The 18,880-nt window shown below is 33.8% G+C and overlaps 1 protein-coding gene across 2 annotated transcripts in view; it reads left to right on the top strand.

The window, feature by feature from the left end:
* The window catches only part of LOC119069170 (myosin-I heavy chain), a 43,005-nt gene that overhangs the window by 6,122 nt on the left and 18,003 nt on the right, over window positions 1-18,880 (top strand). For both annotated transcript variants that reach the window (XM_037173081.1, XM_037173080.1), the window contains exons 2-3: window positions 6,280-6,395; window positions 10,744-10,806. In XM_037173081.1, the coding sequence (XP_037028976.1) occupies window positions 6,280-6,395; window positions 10,744-10,806 (179 nt within the window). The remainder of the gene's footprint in view (window positions 1-6,279; window positions 6,396-10,743; window positions 10,807-18,880) is intronic.

Here is an 18,880-nt window from a genome sequence, read left to right as displayed (position 1 = left end):
ACTTTTTGTCAGATAAATATCAAATTTAGGTGTCCCAAATCAAATCAGATGTTGTATTTGACTCACCGCGGTCCATTTAGCATATTTAAAGTTTAATTTACATTTTTGCACATTTTCATCAAATTTTGTGGCGAGATTAAAGTCTCAAAATCACCATCGGGGAACTTTGACAATCAGTCATGAACTCAAAAAGTATTTTTAGACTTGATCATTTTTATAAAATAATCTGTGAAGCCTGGAGATTAGATTACCATGTTGACTTTTTATGTACACTGAGCCCACCGTAAAAAATCGATATATGTGATGACATGGACCGAAAACGACGAAATTTTCGAAAATCGATCTGGCGGCCACACAAAATTAAAGTTTGAAAATTTTTTTTCTTCCATAAAATGATCAGATGGACCAGCTGAGTGGATTTCCGGCTGAGCCTTAAAAGAACTAACACATTTTGTAAAAACCGCTACACCCTAAATATGTAGGTATGTAACAAGTACAAATATGAAAATCGAAAACCGGAACTGAATTTTACAAGACGGTGTGATAGTGATGATTATTTTCAATATCAACGTACTTGAACTACACACAGCATCCTCTCCATTTTCATTCATACCCATCTTCTTCAATCGAATTCTAAAAATAAACATTTTACCTTATTATTGAAATTTAATACACAACTTTATGTTGTTACTCATGATGAAACTGCACTTGGATATCCATACTTTTCATACGTTTTTTTTCCTCTTCTCTCTTCTGTATTTTATACATTCCAATTTACACAAATGTTAAATTTTTCATTACGTTAAACTCATCACTAGAAGCCACTAGAAGCCAGATGATATATATTTACAAAACATTCCGCCGATAAAGTATGTGCCACTGCCACCACATTTTCGTATATGATAGAACAACGACCCTTTCGAGTAAAATTAGATCTTTGCGGTTTTGTAAAAGTAAATAAGTGATAATAACAAAATAACACGATACATTTAGTTATACATACGTACATATGTATGATTCAACCAGGCATTCACCACCATCCGTGTGCCTACACGTAAGACAATACTACGTGCACATCAAACATATTTATATTCTTGATAATGTCTGTATATCGCTTCTGATCTGAATGCGATACGATTAAAATATGTGGAAGAAGAGTTATGCAAAGGTTTCAGCGAATGCGTGTGTAATTATAGGAGGATGTTATTTATTTATTTATTGATGATGACGGACAAGTTGAGTATGTAGGTGGAGTTGTTAACTCATAACAATTTCCGAAGATTTAGTCTTTTCTTCTGCATTGTATTCTTAGGTTTGGAAATAACGGATGGACTTGTACCAGTATGTGGTCCTGATCTCACTTAAAGGGTAAAGTTCAGGCAAAACAAAAATATTTTTTAAATATTTGTGATTCGAATCGTGCACAGGATTGTGCGTATAGAAGAGCTGTTGAGGGTCTCACAGAAATTTCCAATAAATTAACACTACACAACTCACACTCGTGATGATAAAGATTAATGATGGGCTCAAACAAGAATAATGGTCACGTTATGGTCGCAACTGAGTAGGTTATTGATGTTTGTACAGAAGCTGCAAGTTTTTGTCAGATGTCTAGCGTTCGGTTCTCCAGACCTAGCTGTAGTTCGCTTGTCATCTGACCATTGTTAACGAAAATCGACTCTGACAACGTAGCATTTGTACTATTTGAATCTGCACTGTCATTTACGACCTCATTCTCTCAAATTTTCATTAAACCATACAACCCCTTCACCTAACAATCTGTGCACAGTCTTCACAGCACTGTGTGAAATTGTAATTTATGATTAAACTGCATTTCAATTTTATCCACTCCGTTGATAATTACTATTGGCTTGGCTGAAACGGCCTCGTGATAAATTTCCACCAATCAGATACGCTCCTGGACCTCTAAATGGAGGTAACAAAATTTAACGGCGATTCATGCTGCAGAATTACATTAATTTCGGTGGTGATATACTTTTATACCATCGACTATATCTACTGCTACACACCACGTTCGCCACTTTTCATTTATCTAATTTTCCGAATGTCGAAAATGTCGATGTTATTTGCCACACAGTGGTGTAATTAATATAAATTCAACTTTGCGTTTTCATTGATTTTTTCCGTTAATCTTACAATGAATCGCCGAAAGTTGTAAACGAATACATTTTAGTCTGTATAATAATCCAAATCCTTATGCGACTAGCCCATTTCCCCTCACACATAAATTCATTTTTAAACGGCTTATCTGACATTAATGTTGCAAGGATTTATCAACAGTCTCGGTGTGTGCATTTATATATGTCACACAGAAGAGAAACAAAATAAAAATCAATAATTTGTAATTGTTACTGGAGGGTTTGTGTAGAGTTTGATGAACTTGAGGAGTTTTTCTTCTGTGTATAATACAAAAATACCTTCCAAATAAAACATGTGGCTTTCTTGCTACCATTTAACTGTATATTTTCGACTGAATTGTAACTAACTAAAATAGACATTTATTATGTGAATGGTCCATAAATTATGATTTGTAGATATGATTTTCTTCTTTTTTTATGATTTTTTTTAATCTTTACTGATTATGCTAAACGAATTCAAATAAATAAAGTTAATTGGAATACAAAACATTAATTAAGTGAAATTAGAGTGAGGAATATAAATAAAAAATATTTGAACGAACGAATTTCGTGTAAAATGTTTATTTATGTTAGAAGAAAAGAGAAATGTACGGAAAAGGGCTTGCGGAATACATTGAAGTAAAATTACTCCTTTTTTCAGAACCACTTTTCAATCTATCTCTACATGCATACCCACAATGCAATGTATAGTCTGAACCACCAGAATATCTGGAGATTTAGATTACGATTTAATGCTGAAGTTAATGAAATTATTCCCATGTTTCTACCCTATGGAGTGTATAATTGCTTCCATTTCCGTTCGTTAATTAAGCAAATGAAATTTTGAGTTTTGTTCAGTGAGTACGAGGATTTGAACCGAATTTCGACAGGAAAAATGTCCGCTGTGCCTGACGAGACGATAAATTGCGGTAATGTTCGCTCGGAATCCAGAACTATCGATAAAAAAAAATATTTGCGGGATTTTCGGAACAGAATTTTCTATAAAAATAGGCTCATTTTGGAACAGTTCGCTGGAAAAGAAGCTGGTTTTTATTTCAGAAATAAAAATTGTTGAATTCGAAAAACGAGAAATATTTTATCGAAATATTAAAGTCGAAGCATTATAATTTGATCGATTCTATTAATTTTTAAATAATTGTAGTTTTCGAAAACATTCCAGTATAAAAGCTTACACATGCGCATTAGAGCTGTTTACTCGCGGTATACCTGCGGGTAATCCGTTCAAATGCACGTGTCTAAGCTTTTATACTGTAATGTTTTCGAAATGATTTCTTCGAAAACTACAATTATTTAAAAATGAATTAAATGAGTAGAATCGATCAAATTATAATGCTCCGGCTTTAAAAACGATTTTAACGAAAAATTTCAGTTGAGCAATTTTTATCAGTCATTTTGGTGGGTTTATTGAAGCAATTTGGCCTGGACGGTAATGTTTATTGAATTCCATAAGAGAAATTTTCGCTGCTATGTTACAACACGATAAATTAAATAATTAAAAATTTACTGGAAGCAATTCAGACCAATGAATCTTGAAACAAAAACAAAAAACGAATTCCACGAATTCTATCCAAGTTGCATCAATGAATTCCTCATATTGTTGTGTAGTCTTGTGAACATCAGTAAAGACATTTAATTTCCGAAAATGTTTGCTTCTCACACAAAATCGTTTGCATGCCCATATAGTCAGAGCAGAACTTCAGCCTACCATATCCCACAATGCATACGAGATAATCCATTTTATATGTTTGCCTGGCAGTGGCAAAGTGATGGAAAGCCTATAAAAATAGAAATAAACAAATGCATTTTATAATTCGAACAGGAAAGTCAAAACCGCAATAATTATGTTGAATAAGTTCTTTACCGAATAGAGTGCATTTCTGAATCTTACGTGTTAGTAAACTATGCGCGTGTACGACTGTTTCGATTTAGAAGTCAACCTCATAACACCACTGAGACTTTTGAACTCAACGAATGTTAAATTCGTGTCGAATTTGCACCAGCTGGTCTATATTTCGTTGTATACGTTGATGCGTACTTAAGCTATAGAGGGTAATGAATGATTTATGTGTGGAGAATGAGAATTTTCATAAACTCTAAAAACACGTGTGCGTGTACAACGTGCACTATGTGAAATACAGCCGTTATGCACGCGTTTAAATATAAATAAATAAAACTTCGATGAAAATCATTTGGTGCAATTATGACACTAATTCAATGGCTGTTGAGAGTAATTTATTGAAACATTAATTAAATTTCTTAGAACGTCGATCGCTAAAAAATTCTTTCCTTTGGTCAATCAAATCAATTCAGTAAACTCAAATGATAAGAATCTTGGAAGAATTCCTCGGACTACTCTACCATTATTTTGATCAAGAGATCCCATGGTATTTTCCACTAAATTCATAGATTTTGATTCGTTCGACCTAGGAAAGCTAGATAATCAAATCAAAATATTACGAAATTCATGAGTTATTTCATTTCAATCAGAGTTGTACAGCTGTACACTGTCCTTATCAATTTAGACTAGATTTCACAACATTTGCACATTGACAACCATTAGTTGAATATTCATTTTATCATTTTATTTAAGTGTAATAGAAAGCAATTTCCTTTCACAAACAAAGCGCACATCATAAATCACAGGATAGTTATCGAATCACTCTGGGTTGATCTTGGTGTCTGGGTACTCAACAGATTGATATAAAATCTTTTACTTCATTTGTTTAAACTTATATTTTGTAACACATACTTCAGACAATTTAACTCGTGCCGGCGTTGTCAAAACGCAAAGACTTTGCGGATAATAGTTGGGTGCAACAACATGCACGAACGGCTCATTACAACTGTAGCGATTACACGAACAAACATAAAGAAATTGAATTAAATGACAAATTAATGGTATGTACGATGGTACCGGATCTTAACCATTAAAATTTCACTATGCCATGCCAAATGGAAATGAATTAGGAAGTACATAAAGTAAACTAAAACGAAAATCGAACATCTGTATGCCAAAAAAAGAAATGCCATTATACCATAATATATACCATAAATACCATAATATCCAACGTGTGACATATACACTGAACTGACAACATAATCACACAACGGAAAACATCTTGTGCGTCATTGAGTTGAGTACGGAACTTCCTTGAGTGAATCATCGACATTTTAACCATTTCTCAATATTCATATGTTTAACTGTTAGTGAGTGAGAAAATGGTGTGTTGAGGAATATATATATATAAATTTATGTAGTCAAGGTCACTGTAAAATATGTTCGAAGAAAATATTGACTCGTTAGGTTGAATTGATGTATTAATTTGCAATCGATGACATTTACAAACAATAAACACTGAGTGCTATCGATAAAAATGAATTTCAATGCAAAATCAATTGTAACAAGACATAAAGATATGAATTTCAGAATTAAGAATGAACGTTTGTTGTCGTCCATAGCAATAATTTTCCATTTCAATTAAAGTTCAATTTACAAAAAGAGATTCTTCTTTGGCTTTGTTTTCTTATGCGGTTAACATTTTGTTGAATTTTATTCGTCTCGCAACGGAAATAATAATTTTACATTTTGTTCACGTACGAAACACCTTTCATAGCGGCTTTGTAATGAACACCAGTGTGTGTTTACTGCTGGGCTGTGTGTATATAAACATCGACTAAATAAGAGACATTCACTCGTATCGTAAAAAAGGATCCCATTGAATTGACTGGTCTATTTGATTGGTCGTAGAGCAGTTTTATTCATTTATTTCTTATTGGAACCATTGTGAAGTAAGTCTTCGTCAAAATAGGAACGAGAGAAAAAACGAATTCAATGCGCGTTCATCAAAAAAGCCATTAACAACGGAAATTGAATAGTGTAGACGGGACCATTGATTAGCAATAATTAACACAATTTCCATGTCACCCTCGATTTAATTGTCAAATATTAAAAATCCATCGACACACAAAAATATGATATAGAGGGTCAGACATGGGGTCAGCCCTCTGCCACCATTATCACCGGTCTTTTTTTGTCATTTTGTTCGATTATCAAATGTAATTACTTCCATAGATGGACTCACCGACCAGCAAATAATTAAAATTTAATTTTCTATTTCAGGTCGTCTGGGATCCACGCCCGATAAAGGAGTACCTGATATGACGGCTATATCGGATATCGACGAGAATGGAATAAATCGAAATTTAAAAGTTCGATACGAGAGGGATCAGATTTACGTATCCTTTTTTTGTTCTTTTTTCGCTCCCATACAGAGTGAAAAACGATATTTAAATCAGATGGTTTTATTGCCGAATGCCGGATCATTTTATGATTGTTTTTTTCGTCATTGAAACCAGTTGTCGAATTTTACAGCCCCTAAACTATGAAGGGTATAAATATAAACTGCCATAAAGAGCTTGTATATTGGTGGCTGTAGAAAATCGGTTTCGAGATGAGGGGTGAAAAATTTTAGTATTAAAATTGTGACGTTGCTATATTAACCATTCTATATAAACGAGCTGTAATACAGTCAGTTAAATTATATTTTACTGACGCAATATCAATGAAGAAAATGGCATTGACTCTTCGCGGTTTAAATTATATTTTTTACCATTGAGTCCCTAGTGCATACAACACTTTTTTTTTGTTCTTTCATTTAATTACTTTATTTGTCTGCCGAATATTACAACAACGGTATATTAAAATGTACGTAATCACGTAACCAACTTATCTCTAAATATAAAATAAATATAACAGCGAAACACGCAATCCTCGTTCCTTTGAGCATATGTGGTAGCGATTGATGATTTCAAAAATGTCGCTTTTTGTGCTGTTTCTTCTGTGTGTAAATCTATACCCTAGGTGTTACACAATGTGTTGTGTCATTTAATTATTAAATTTTATTTGCAAAATCAAGTAACATTTTAATAGGAATAAAAAAAGCGAAAGGTTTCAGCACTGTCACGTGTCAGATATACCGAGTGACAAAGTGAAATTACGGTTAAAATGATGTGTTCATGGTAATCGATGTGAAAAATCCGATTAAATCAAAATATGGCACATCAGTCAAATATTGAAACGTTTTTTTTTTGCTTCGTTTTGTTTTGTTCGGTTCATTTACATTTTCAAATGGGAAAAGGTAGTAAGAAATGGGAGCGCAATTCCAAATAAAATCTAATTTTGAATGACACACAGCGCATTGTTGTTAAAATAAATTTCGGGTCGATCACATTTTTGAACACGAGGGCTTCGTTTTCTTCGATGCTTTTTCGTGATTGTAAAAATTTACCGAATTTACCGAATGCTGAAACTTAAAACCGTAAATTCAACGAAACTGAGAAGGGTTTTTCGTGCGAATGATACATTTCGTATGCATTGGATAAGTTAATTGAAAACATTTTTAAGTTTTATTTTACTAATCGAATCGCTATGGAGAAAACGAAATGGAATTGGTTCGGTGACTGTTCATGCTTCCATATAATATACATCAGTTGATTCAATATAATCGGGTAAATTAAGCCAACAGAACACTTTGCAGAATAACAAGAAGCCTTATGCCTTATGCAACACAATACTGAATTAGATTTTATCGATTTATAGTTAGTCAAATTACGAATTTAAAATTTGCTAAAATTGGCAAATTTCACAAGCATTTGTTTCCACGTTATTCTGCCTTATACTGCTAACGTTATTGACAAATAGCACCGTTGGTTCGACATCGAAAGTTTGCGGTAATTCCCTAGATGAATTACATTAGCTGTGGAGGTGACTTCATTTCGAATTATCGTCATACATTTTTAATTAGTTTGCAATTCCCTTACGAATCTACCAGAATCGCTTAGATTTAGTTTTGGATTAAAATGAGATAAGATTTTCATGAATATTAGCTAAAAGATGGAGAGCCTTAGTCGAGATGTACTTGTATACAGTCAGTAATAGTCTACATATGAGCCAATATTCAATTGCAAAGTTAAATGTTATAACGTCAAAAACTGTAATGCAACTTTTCTTCTTTCAAATTATCGCTTCGCTTGAAAACTGTTAGCGGTAATGGTAATCAAATTACCAAAATGGGCCATAAATCTCGTGAAACAACAACGTTTTTGTGTAGAAAGAATTACGATTTATTCAAGAAAACGGTCAGGCGATTCTGTGTGTCTGAATTGACATATCGCATCAATTAGACGGTACATCACATTTAAAATGCAAAAGGGACAAAAACAAAACCAAATTGAATATTTAATGGACAAATCGCTTGGTCCCTGGTAAAAACATCGCATTTTCGGCATATTTTTTCGCAAAATGATTTGTCAACATCTGCTATACTTTTATGATCATTTCTCTTCCCAAAGAAACATTTTGTGAGAGAAAGAAGTTCATTTAAGCAATTTACTGAATAAACAGCTCTGTATTCCGGTTTATTGTAGGACATACATTCTTCCAACATTTCAACTATTTCGGGTTTTCCCATACATTACGGAATAAAATTTTGCAAAAAAAAGCAGGCACAGTTCTCAGTATTATTCGTGCACATTATCGAGAAACTGTCCTGCAAAAAACGACCTTCTGTTTTTTGTCTTTCTGCCATGTTCGATATAATTGAACACTTTAGTATGTCTGCAACTATTTTCTTATATATATATATATATATCGAAAATTAGGATCACCACTCAGTTTATCAAGGGTCATCGACACACGCACTATGTGTTAAAGCTGCTACATTTACGAACGATAACAATTGCCCTTTTTATGATGTCGATTTTTGTGAGTGAAAAACACTCACAATACATTCACCAAAAACCTTACGTGATCGTCATTGAGTCTGCAGTAAAAGAAAAGCCAAAATAAAGAAAATTTTAAATTAAATTCACCGACAACGGGTGGCGTGTATTATAATACAGCTGAAACGTTTAACTAAAACATGTTGTTTTAGGTGCGCTCGATTTTGTTTTTGATTTTTTATTTTGTTGTTGTCGTTTGAAAACACGGAATTTTACATTTTAGTCTCTGAACGAACAGCATTATTTGTGGAATTATTTTTACACAAAATTATACTGCTTGGGGGAAGGTATTTTCGTCTAATATATTTTATCATAAAATTCGTTAGACTGTGGATTTTGATGAAGACGTGTATCGATCGGAATCGGTATACAATTGGGCGATGCCTTAAACTCAAAATCAAAAAAAAAACTTTCTAATTAAAAATTTCTTTCGGCAGCGTCACTCAATCATCAAATTTACTGATGAAGCGAAATAGAAAGTGAGGTGAGGATATATAAGTTTTTGGTTGTACCTCATAAACATAATTGACGCGGACGTTCTTACCAGCATTGATTTACCGAATGAACCATTTCGTTTTACTTTTTTTTTACATTCATTTTGTCGGTTGTACAAGAAAAATAAAAATCCTCTCAAAGGTTTTTTTTTATACGTGCGTTTTGAACACGAGTATAAATTCTATTTCTATAGCCAGTTGCTTAAGATGTGACACGAAACTATTTCACCGACACTATGAAAACGTATGACCTATCTGAGTGATAAATGTTTATGATTTCAGAGAAACTATTATTCCAGTAATTTAAGATTATTTATAATTTTCAGTTTAAAATGTTTCGGGTGAAAATTGATGAGATGAGATATATTTGTACGGTGGCTTGTCTCTGAATAGGAGGCACAAACGCTTGGAAATAAGTCCCGTAAATCCGATTAATTTTATGCGTCTTTTTGAGCGGATAACAAATTGCCGATGAATTTCTTTGATTCGGAAAGAAAGAGCAATATCGTTTTTCAGGCAGAAAAATAAATTCTTAGTTGAGTTGGAAAATGCAAAGCTATTTGTTTGGTCGCTGCTCCCACAGAGTGTAATGCTATATTGTAAACATGTTAATTATGCATGGCGATTTACTGGTGCTGTTCAACCAGAATAATTTTTCAATTTATTAAAGAAAATATTTTGTATGTTGGAGCCGAATAAAACCCAGTACGCATAAGAAAATGAATTGGAATTGAGGATAAGACAAAAAATGTTTTTCCAAATTTTAACGAAAATTGTCGGGGAATCGAGTCTAAAGAATGGTAAATAGAATGAAGAAACTTTTCGAAATTCATTTTTGGATGAATTGTAAGAGTAACGAGCGGTCTAACTCTTCGGTTAGAGATAAATTATGCACATCGCCTGAATAACTACTCATCTGACTCCACATTTTAATACCAAAATTAATCAAATAATTATTGTGTTTGAGTATAAAATGTACTGCTGGGTTTCGAATTAAAATCATTTTTTTTTTACGATTTTGTATTTGAATTAATAAAACGAAAATTCAGATGCATTCAATTTGTACAGTTACTGTATTACTATCATTACGATGATTATTATTATGATTATTATTTATGCATTTAAATCTTCTACACGCCTTAACAACAACGCGCCTTTATGATAATAATAATTACGAACTTTATAAGTGTGAAATGATCGTTATGAATTATTTATAATAGTTAAATTGAAAATATCTGGTATGCGTAACCAATTTCTTTTCTTTTATCGTTATGAATTCTAATTTCCTTAACCAAAATTAATTAAAACAGACGTACACTGGATCAATATTAATTGCTGTGAACCCGTACAAGGAAATCGATTGTTACACAACGGTGAGTCAAATTATTTACTTTAGTTTTACACTACCGAAGAATTAGCGCGAATCGGCAATGAAGAGATCCATATTATTAGTAGATAATTGTTAGTGCCGGTCTTACTGATGAAAAATATAGGCTCGCAATCATTTATGATATTATATAACGTCCTTACTTGAAAGCGTTTGCAATGCTAATTTCGTACATCCAAATAATAAAAATGCTCTGGCTATGTTGTGGCCGAGACTGGCTATCCCCCAAAATAAAGGTTCTGGCACGTGTCCCAGGAGGGATTTGCCGAATTCAAAGTCACATTTAGTTTACATCTCAGTCATATTATAGAATTCTTGCCACAATGAAGAGGATTGATGAAGAATGGAAGGAATTTTTTTTTATTTAAATTCGAATTTTCAATTTGCAACCTGCAGGCTGGGCAATAAAAATTTAGTCTTTAAATTTCTTATGTGGCTTCGTTTTCTCACCAATTTGATTGATATGCTACCTCCACTAGTGGTATAGTAACACATTATCAAACATTTTGCGAGACTAATATGTACGTCTGCGTTTGTGCTGCATGTAAAGGTATCATAATCGAAATGTTCACCTTTGCGAAAAGTGTTTCTTTTCCTTAATGTAATTGTCTTGATTACCGTTATTGATACTATTGTACTTTAGTAATCTAGGGCTCAATTTACAATTGGATCAGCACGTTTTATAGTTAGTGGCGGTAATATTTCAATCCTCAATTTTCTTTCAATTCTTTCAACCGAACTACATTAACTATGTGAAGAAGAACGGTGTGGCGTTGCGTTGGATTATATGTATTATTATTAGATGTACAGCATCCAATTTTCTTTTCTTTTTTTGTTTTTCTCAAATGAAACTGATGATGACTTCTGGTCGATTTTTCTCCATTCAATCGACCTACTAATTATTAAATAGAACATACGAGCGCACAATCTCATTTGTAGAACTAATTTTCGAGAACACATCAACCACTCGCATTGTTTTTTTTTTCTCGGTTATCATCGTCATGCCCGGTGTTCGTTTGCATATCATGGAACAGAAATAGTGAAGGAATTCATGTTTTAGACTGAACAAATCAAACATATTCTTTCTTCCATAGAAAATATTCTTGTTACATGCATAGAAACAGCGTCTCAAGAGTCTTCTCGGCTAATTAACCGGAAGACATAATTCGAAGGAGTTAATGTGTTGCGGTTTTTAATTGCTTAATAGACACTGCCTAAAAGTAATTGCAAACAGTTAATTTTAGAGACATGCAATAAAACATTTGTTTGCCGAGAAAAATGTTCTCAATTAGCCGAGACGGTGTAATTGTCTTTAAAATTTTAGTTACATTCTATTCGGTAAATAAAACTAATTCTGTGCAGAATATGCAGTATAAGACATAGTGAGTTGTGTTTGTTAACTCTGTCTATGTTTGCAAATAGGAGAATCAACTTATATTACTCTGTGGTTGTAGCGGTGATGTACTATGTGAAGTGAAAGGATAACTGGAATCATCCCCTTGAATCTAATCAGCAGTATATTTCGAAGAGACGATTTTATTCTCTAAGTTATTAGTTAATCACTCAACGGAATTCATTTGATGACAGCGTTTTAACGACAAAGTGACTACTAAAATTCTAGCTTTACGTTGCCTTGTCACGATTTTCCCATGCCTCAACGTTTACTTTGACAACAAATTTCGTCAATATTTACTCATTCATTGATGCATTTACCTCTCACGACAAATAAGTCTTTGCAGTTAGAAAATGCGGCAATACAATTGTTTTGACATTGGAGAATTTTTTTAATCAATTTTTTCGAGGCAAACTCGAATTAGTGAAATTCGAAAACCTTATTTTTGGGCCATTGTGAAGCATTGTTTTATCGACCTGACTAACCCAACTGCCCTCATTGACCTGAAAACATTTTTGTCGAGAGGTCATATGTAGTCGTACAAACGATACCAATCTTGCGGTTTTATTTTATTTAAAAAAATTTAATTTTGGGAACAGCTAGAGTGAGGTGGAGGCTACTAAACCGTAAAATAAGGCAATTTTCGAAGAATGAAATTTCTTTTTGAAAAGATCGTTTTTTTACTGACTGCGCCTTAGTGAGCAGTCTTTTTTTCGTATTTTATAATAAAAATAAACTTTGAGTATGAAATTTAGTTTTTGGTGTCATTTTCTAGGTAGTCAATTCTCGCCCTAAAGCGTCTTATAGTTCTTCCTTCGAATGCGTCAAAACTATAAATATCCAAGGAAGACTGAATATTGGATTATCTTCGTATTACCTTACATTTAATGAGGAGATCTGCAAAATGATAGTAAACATAAGTAATGAAACACTAAATCGAATGATTTCGTAATAAAAAGCTGCATAAAGTCTTGTTAAGTACATCATTTCCAAGTCAACTGACAATTATAAAAAAACTACATTGCTAGTGTAGTGCCCCTTACTATATTAAGTAAGAGAGAAGTAAGTTCTCTCTCTTTAGTATAAGAACCATGAATATGTTACTTAAGTGAATAAAGAATCATTCCATATTATATCGTCAAGCAGTGCGTTTCACTTAATACAACACTCCCGTTAAGACTATATATACCAACTATATATATACATGGCGACAGTGACAGTGATATAAAAAAAAAAAAAAACGATAAGTGGTCGGGTTAGTGAAACCGTTGTACTACAAAGTAAATAATTATTAATAAAGTGAATCATTAAATGAATAAATTATGGGCACATCTGACTCAAAGCCGCAAACCGCCACAACGGATGGTACTAACAGTAATACTGATGTTAATAGTGTCAATATAATTCAAGAATTTTCCGAACACAAAACCAGCACTGGCATTTGTTTATTAATAATAGTGGTACTATTGGCAATTCACTTTATCTATAAATTTTACACGTTACATAAAAAGTGTATCGTAAAGCGTGAGAGACAAGTACGCCAAATTTGAATATTGAATATAAAAACAGAAAAATAAACCACGAACAATATTTGACGGGATTTGAAAAATAAATGAACAAATAACATTACTGGAATTGATGGACATCCAAGAGCACAGGCACGAAAATTCGTACAAATTTGGTCCGTGGGGTCCGTGGAAAACAGGAGAACATTGCTAAGTCAACAGCGAAGGCACAGAAAATCATAGATCGCACAGGCGCGTAAGGTCGTACAAAATTTGGCCCTGGGTAAACAGATACACATAGCAACAGGTATGAGTTATGGAAATTAAAATTTGATTTTTTTTTTATAAGAAAATGTTTTAAATTTTGAAGTTTTTATATGTAACGACACGCGATTGAAAATTATATTTTATGCTTACGTTTTAAAATCGATGTTATATGAGAACGCTTGTTTATTTTGCGACAGGATGTTGAAATATTAAATACGACGAAAAGTTGTTCTAATTAAAAAGAAAGAAAAAATATTTTTTTCTGATGTCAGCGAATTTAACACGCGCAGTTTTGAAATTCTTTACACGCGCAGTTTTGGAATTATTTTTTTTTTCGCTTACAATCGGTATTTGGTATTATTTTATGAAAGAAATACGATACTAAGTTTGGGACAGGATGTATAAATTTTGAAAATAATTGCAACATTGTGATTGATAAAGCAAACAAAGCGTATTTAATGGTACGAAATGGAAACGTTTGAATCAAAGCCTTTATTTGATTTAACGGAATTTTTAATTGTTTATTTTTCAATTTTATTTTTCTTGATGGTCTTGTCATTGGTTTTAATTTGGTTTTATTGTCAAGCCCGAACGAATAGATTCATTTGATGTGTTTATATTGTTGGAAATCTGGTGAAGTTGATACGAATAAGTATTTTTTATTTGGCAAAGTATGACTACATGGACACAATTAAGTACTAAATTAGACGAACACAGAATAGAATTTGAAAGAATTTATAAATGCCTGAGTGTTTCAATTAAAAGGAAAATTCAACGTGAAACTTTCGATAAACATTTACAAGACATTATTGAAGTATATAACGCTGCGACAAAGTTGATAAGAACGCACGATCTGCAAGAAGACCATTTGACTTATTGTACGGAATTTCACACAAAAATTAGAGATCGTCTTCTCAAATTGTTTGGAACTTTGAAAGTACACATTGTAGTACCCCCCGGAGTAAAAGAAATTGACCCAAAAGTACTTGATAAAGGTGATTCAGACTCAGATTCAGAAATGGTACAATCAGCTGAAGAGTTTCTTGCCTTGGCAGGAAAAACTATCTCTAGGAATTATGCAGGTGACCCATTAGCCCTTACAGCTTTCATAAACTCTATCAAACTTCTCGAGAAGATGGCAGGTACGACGCACGTTACCCTTTTGATAACATATTTAATGACTAAATTGGAAGATAAGGCTATGGAATCAGTCCCTGAAGATCCACAAACTATTCAAGAAATAATTGATGGACTTAAAGTAGGCATTAAACCTGAGACGTCTAAAGTAGTAAAGAGTAGGTTACAGGCTTTGAAGTTTGACAGATTCAAGGTTCAAGACTTTGCCCTTGAAGCGACGAAATTGAGTGAAGCACTCCAAAGAGCTTTAGTGTTGGAAGGTGTTGGTAAGGTCAAAGCACGAGAAATGTGTGTAGATGAAACTATTGACATGTGTCGGGCGAATGCTCGAAGTGATCTGATTAAAGCCGTATTATCAGCGTCTCAATACAATGATCCTGATGAAGTAGTTGCTAAACTGATTTTAGAATCGTCTACCGAAAAGCAGGAAAAGCAAGTGTTAGCATACAAGGCACAGTTTAGAGGTAAACGGGGAAAAGGTAGAAGCCGTGGTGGTTACGGTAATTACGGTAATAATTATGGAAACTATAATAAATGGAATGGTGGAAATAATAATTACCATCAAAACGGCAATGGTCGAGGTAATAATGGTAGAGGAAGATCCTGGAATCGTGGCCGTGGTCGTGGTCGCGGAAGTTATCAGAATTATCAAAATTATCCGAATCACTCAGTTAGAATAGTCGAGGCTTTGGGAAACGAGGAAGCCCCTCAGCGATACCAGCAGCTGGGGGAAACAACAGCAATGATGCCGTATCAGTCTCAATAGTCCAAAGGAAGGTTCTATCTATGAACCCAAACTACTCAGATTTTATAGTTTTGAGTAGTTCGATTTCAAATAAACAATGCACATTCCTAATTGACACGCAGGCGGACATAACTCTCTTAAAAATTTGCGCAGTCCGCCCAAGAGCGCTATTAGATGTAGAAAATTTGATTGACATAACAGGAATAACGGAAGATCCCATAACGACTTTGGGTTGTACGAATGCGACGTTGGGTAATGACGATTTTAGAGTAAATTTTCCAGTACATGTAGTACCAAATGAATTCAATATTCCGTCAGATGGGATCCTAGGTAAAGACTTCATGAAACATTTTAGATGCAATATAAATTACGGAGATATGACGTTTAGATTTACATTAAACGAACAAATGATTACGGTACCAATAAGGGAAGGTCCCGAAGTAAATACGATAGTTTTACCCGCGAGAAGTGAGGTAATTAGACAATTCAATTTGAAAAAAGAAGTGTTAGAACCCCAGTGGGTCGATTCTTGGGAAATTAGTGCAGGAGTCTTCACAGCTCGCACAATAATTAGCTCAGCTCAGCCGTTGATCCGAATTCTCAATACTACGGATAAAGTACAAATAATGAAAAATGACCGTCTACCAATTCAGAAGTTGTCAGATTATAAGGTTTACACAACGAAAAAGGAAATCTCTTCTAAAGAAAGGACAGAAACTTTACTGAAAATTTTAGAAAACAAAGTTCCTAGTTACGCTAAAGAACAGCTTTTCCCGTTGATAGAAGAATATGCGGACGTTTTCGCATTAGAAACTGACAAGATGACCACAAACAATTTTTATGAGCAAAAATTAAGGTTAAAAGATGACACACCGGTTTATATAAAAAATTACCGTACACCGCACAGCCAGATTAATGAAATAGAAGCTCAGGTGAATGAATTTTTAAAAAATGACTTAATAGAACCAAGCGCATCCGAGTATAATAGCCCTTTGATTTTAGTCCCGAAACCCCCTTTGAATGGTCGTGAACGATGGAGACTATGTCTGGATTATCGCCAAGTTAATAAAAAATTAGTGGCAGACAAGTTTCCATTGCCTAGAATGGATCAGATATTAGATAGTTTGGGAAACGCAAAATGTTTTTCGGTCATTGATTTGTTCCAGGGATTCCACCAGGTGCCATTAGAAAAGAATTCCAGAGACATAACGTCTTTTAGTACTAGTACTGGGTCATACAGATGGAAAGTTTTGCCTTTCGGGTTAAACGTTTCACCGAATTCATTTACTCGCATGATGACAATTGCCTTTTCAGGTATCCCCCCAGAACAGGCATTTCTCTATATTGATGATGTAGTCGTGATAGGGAAAAGCGAGAAGCATCATTTACAAAATCTCAAAGCAGTATTCCAAGTGTTGCGAGACAGAAATTTGAAAATACATCCTCATAAATGCAAGTTTTTCGAGCCCGAAGTAACCTTTTTAGGACATTTGTGTACTCCTGATGGCATATTGCCAGACCCTAGGAAACACGAGAAAGTTAAAAATTATCCAGTTCCCACAGACAAAAACGCTGCACACAGATTTGTATCATTCGCAAATTATTATCGACGTTTCATCCCACATTTTGCGACTATAGCAAAACCATTGAACAATTTGACTAAAAAAGACGTGACCTTTGAATGGACTGAACAATGCCAAGAAAGTTTCGATACATTAAAGGAAATTTTGACAAAACCACCAGTTTTAGCTTACCCAGACTTTTCTAAGACTTTCATAGTCACAGTCGACGCCTCAATAACAGGTTGTGGGGCTGTACTGAGTCAGCTACATGACGACAATGATCTACCAATTTATTATGCATCAAAGTCATGGTCTAAAGCAGACGCAGTGAAGTCGACTCCAATTCAAGAATGTTTGGCCATTCACTTTGCCTTGACCCAATTTAGACCTTATGTGTACGGAGTACCGTTCCGAGTCCGTACAGATCATAAATCACTTATTTATCTATTTACGCACAAGACTTTGTCTCCTAAACTTATTCGTATTAGGCTGGACCTCGAAGGATACGATTTCACAATAGAACACATTAGTGGAGCTAAGAATGTAGTGGCCGACGCCCTATCGCGATTAAATATTAAAGATTTACTAGATTTATATGGAAAAACAAAGACAGTCTATGTTATGACAAGATCCAAAACAAGAAATTTGAAAAAGGAAAATGAAATGACGACCAATGAAAATTTAAATAAAACACAAGAAATAAGTTACGTACCGGTAATTGAACAATTAAATGCGCATATAAATAAAAAGATACCTCGAATAATGTGTACGCGTACAGAAGGAAGTAAAGACGAGGTAATAGAGCTCAATATATACGAAAATTATAAGAAACTGATCAGTATGAAAGTTCCGGTAGAAATACGCAATGATTTATCAATTCTCGAGAAAGTAATTAATAGTTTACAAGAAATTGCGATAAAGAAAAATTTTAACGAAATTCAGTGGTCGCTAAACGATATTATGTTCAAATTTGTATCAATTAACGTTTTTAAAGAAATTTGCAAAAATAAATTGAATAAACTACGAATAGTGTTAATTAAAAGCCCGATTTTGATCAATGATAAGACAAAACAAAATGAACTCTTAATGTACTTTCATGACAATCCGATTTTTGGAGGACATGTAGGTCACAAGAAACTCTACGCAAACTTAAGGAGTTATTATGCCTGGAAAGGCATGAGGCGAGATGTTGCCTCTTTTGTCAAAAGTTGTACGAAGTGCAAACTAACGAAAGTCAGTGTGAAGAACAAAGAAGCCCTCGTATTAACAAATACTCCCCAGGCCCCCTTTGATGTAGTAGTGATAGATACCATAGGCCCATTGCCTACTTCCCTTAATGGAAATCGCTATGCGATTACGTTAATTTGCGATTTAAGCAAATACTTGGTAATCATTCCTATTCCGGACAAACAGGCTCTTACGGTAGCCAGAGCTATTTTCAATAATTTCGT

This window comes from Bradysia coprophila, assembly GCF_014529535.1.
Source record: "Bradysia coprophila strain Holo2 chromosome X unlocalized genomic scaffold, BU_Bcop_v1 contig_26, whole genome shotgun sequence".
Classification (NCBI taxonomy): Eukaryota; Metazoa; Arthropoda; class Insecta; order Diptera; family Sciaridae; genus Bradysia; species Bradysia coprophila.
The sequence above is the reverse complement of the archived record's forward strand: the minus strand, read 5'-3'. Positions and strand labels throughout refer to the sequence as shown.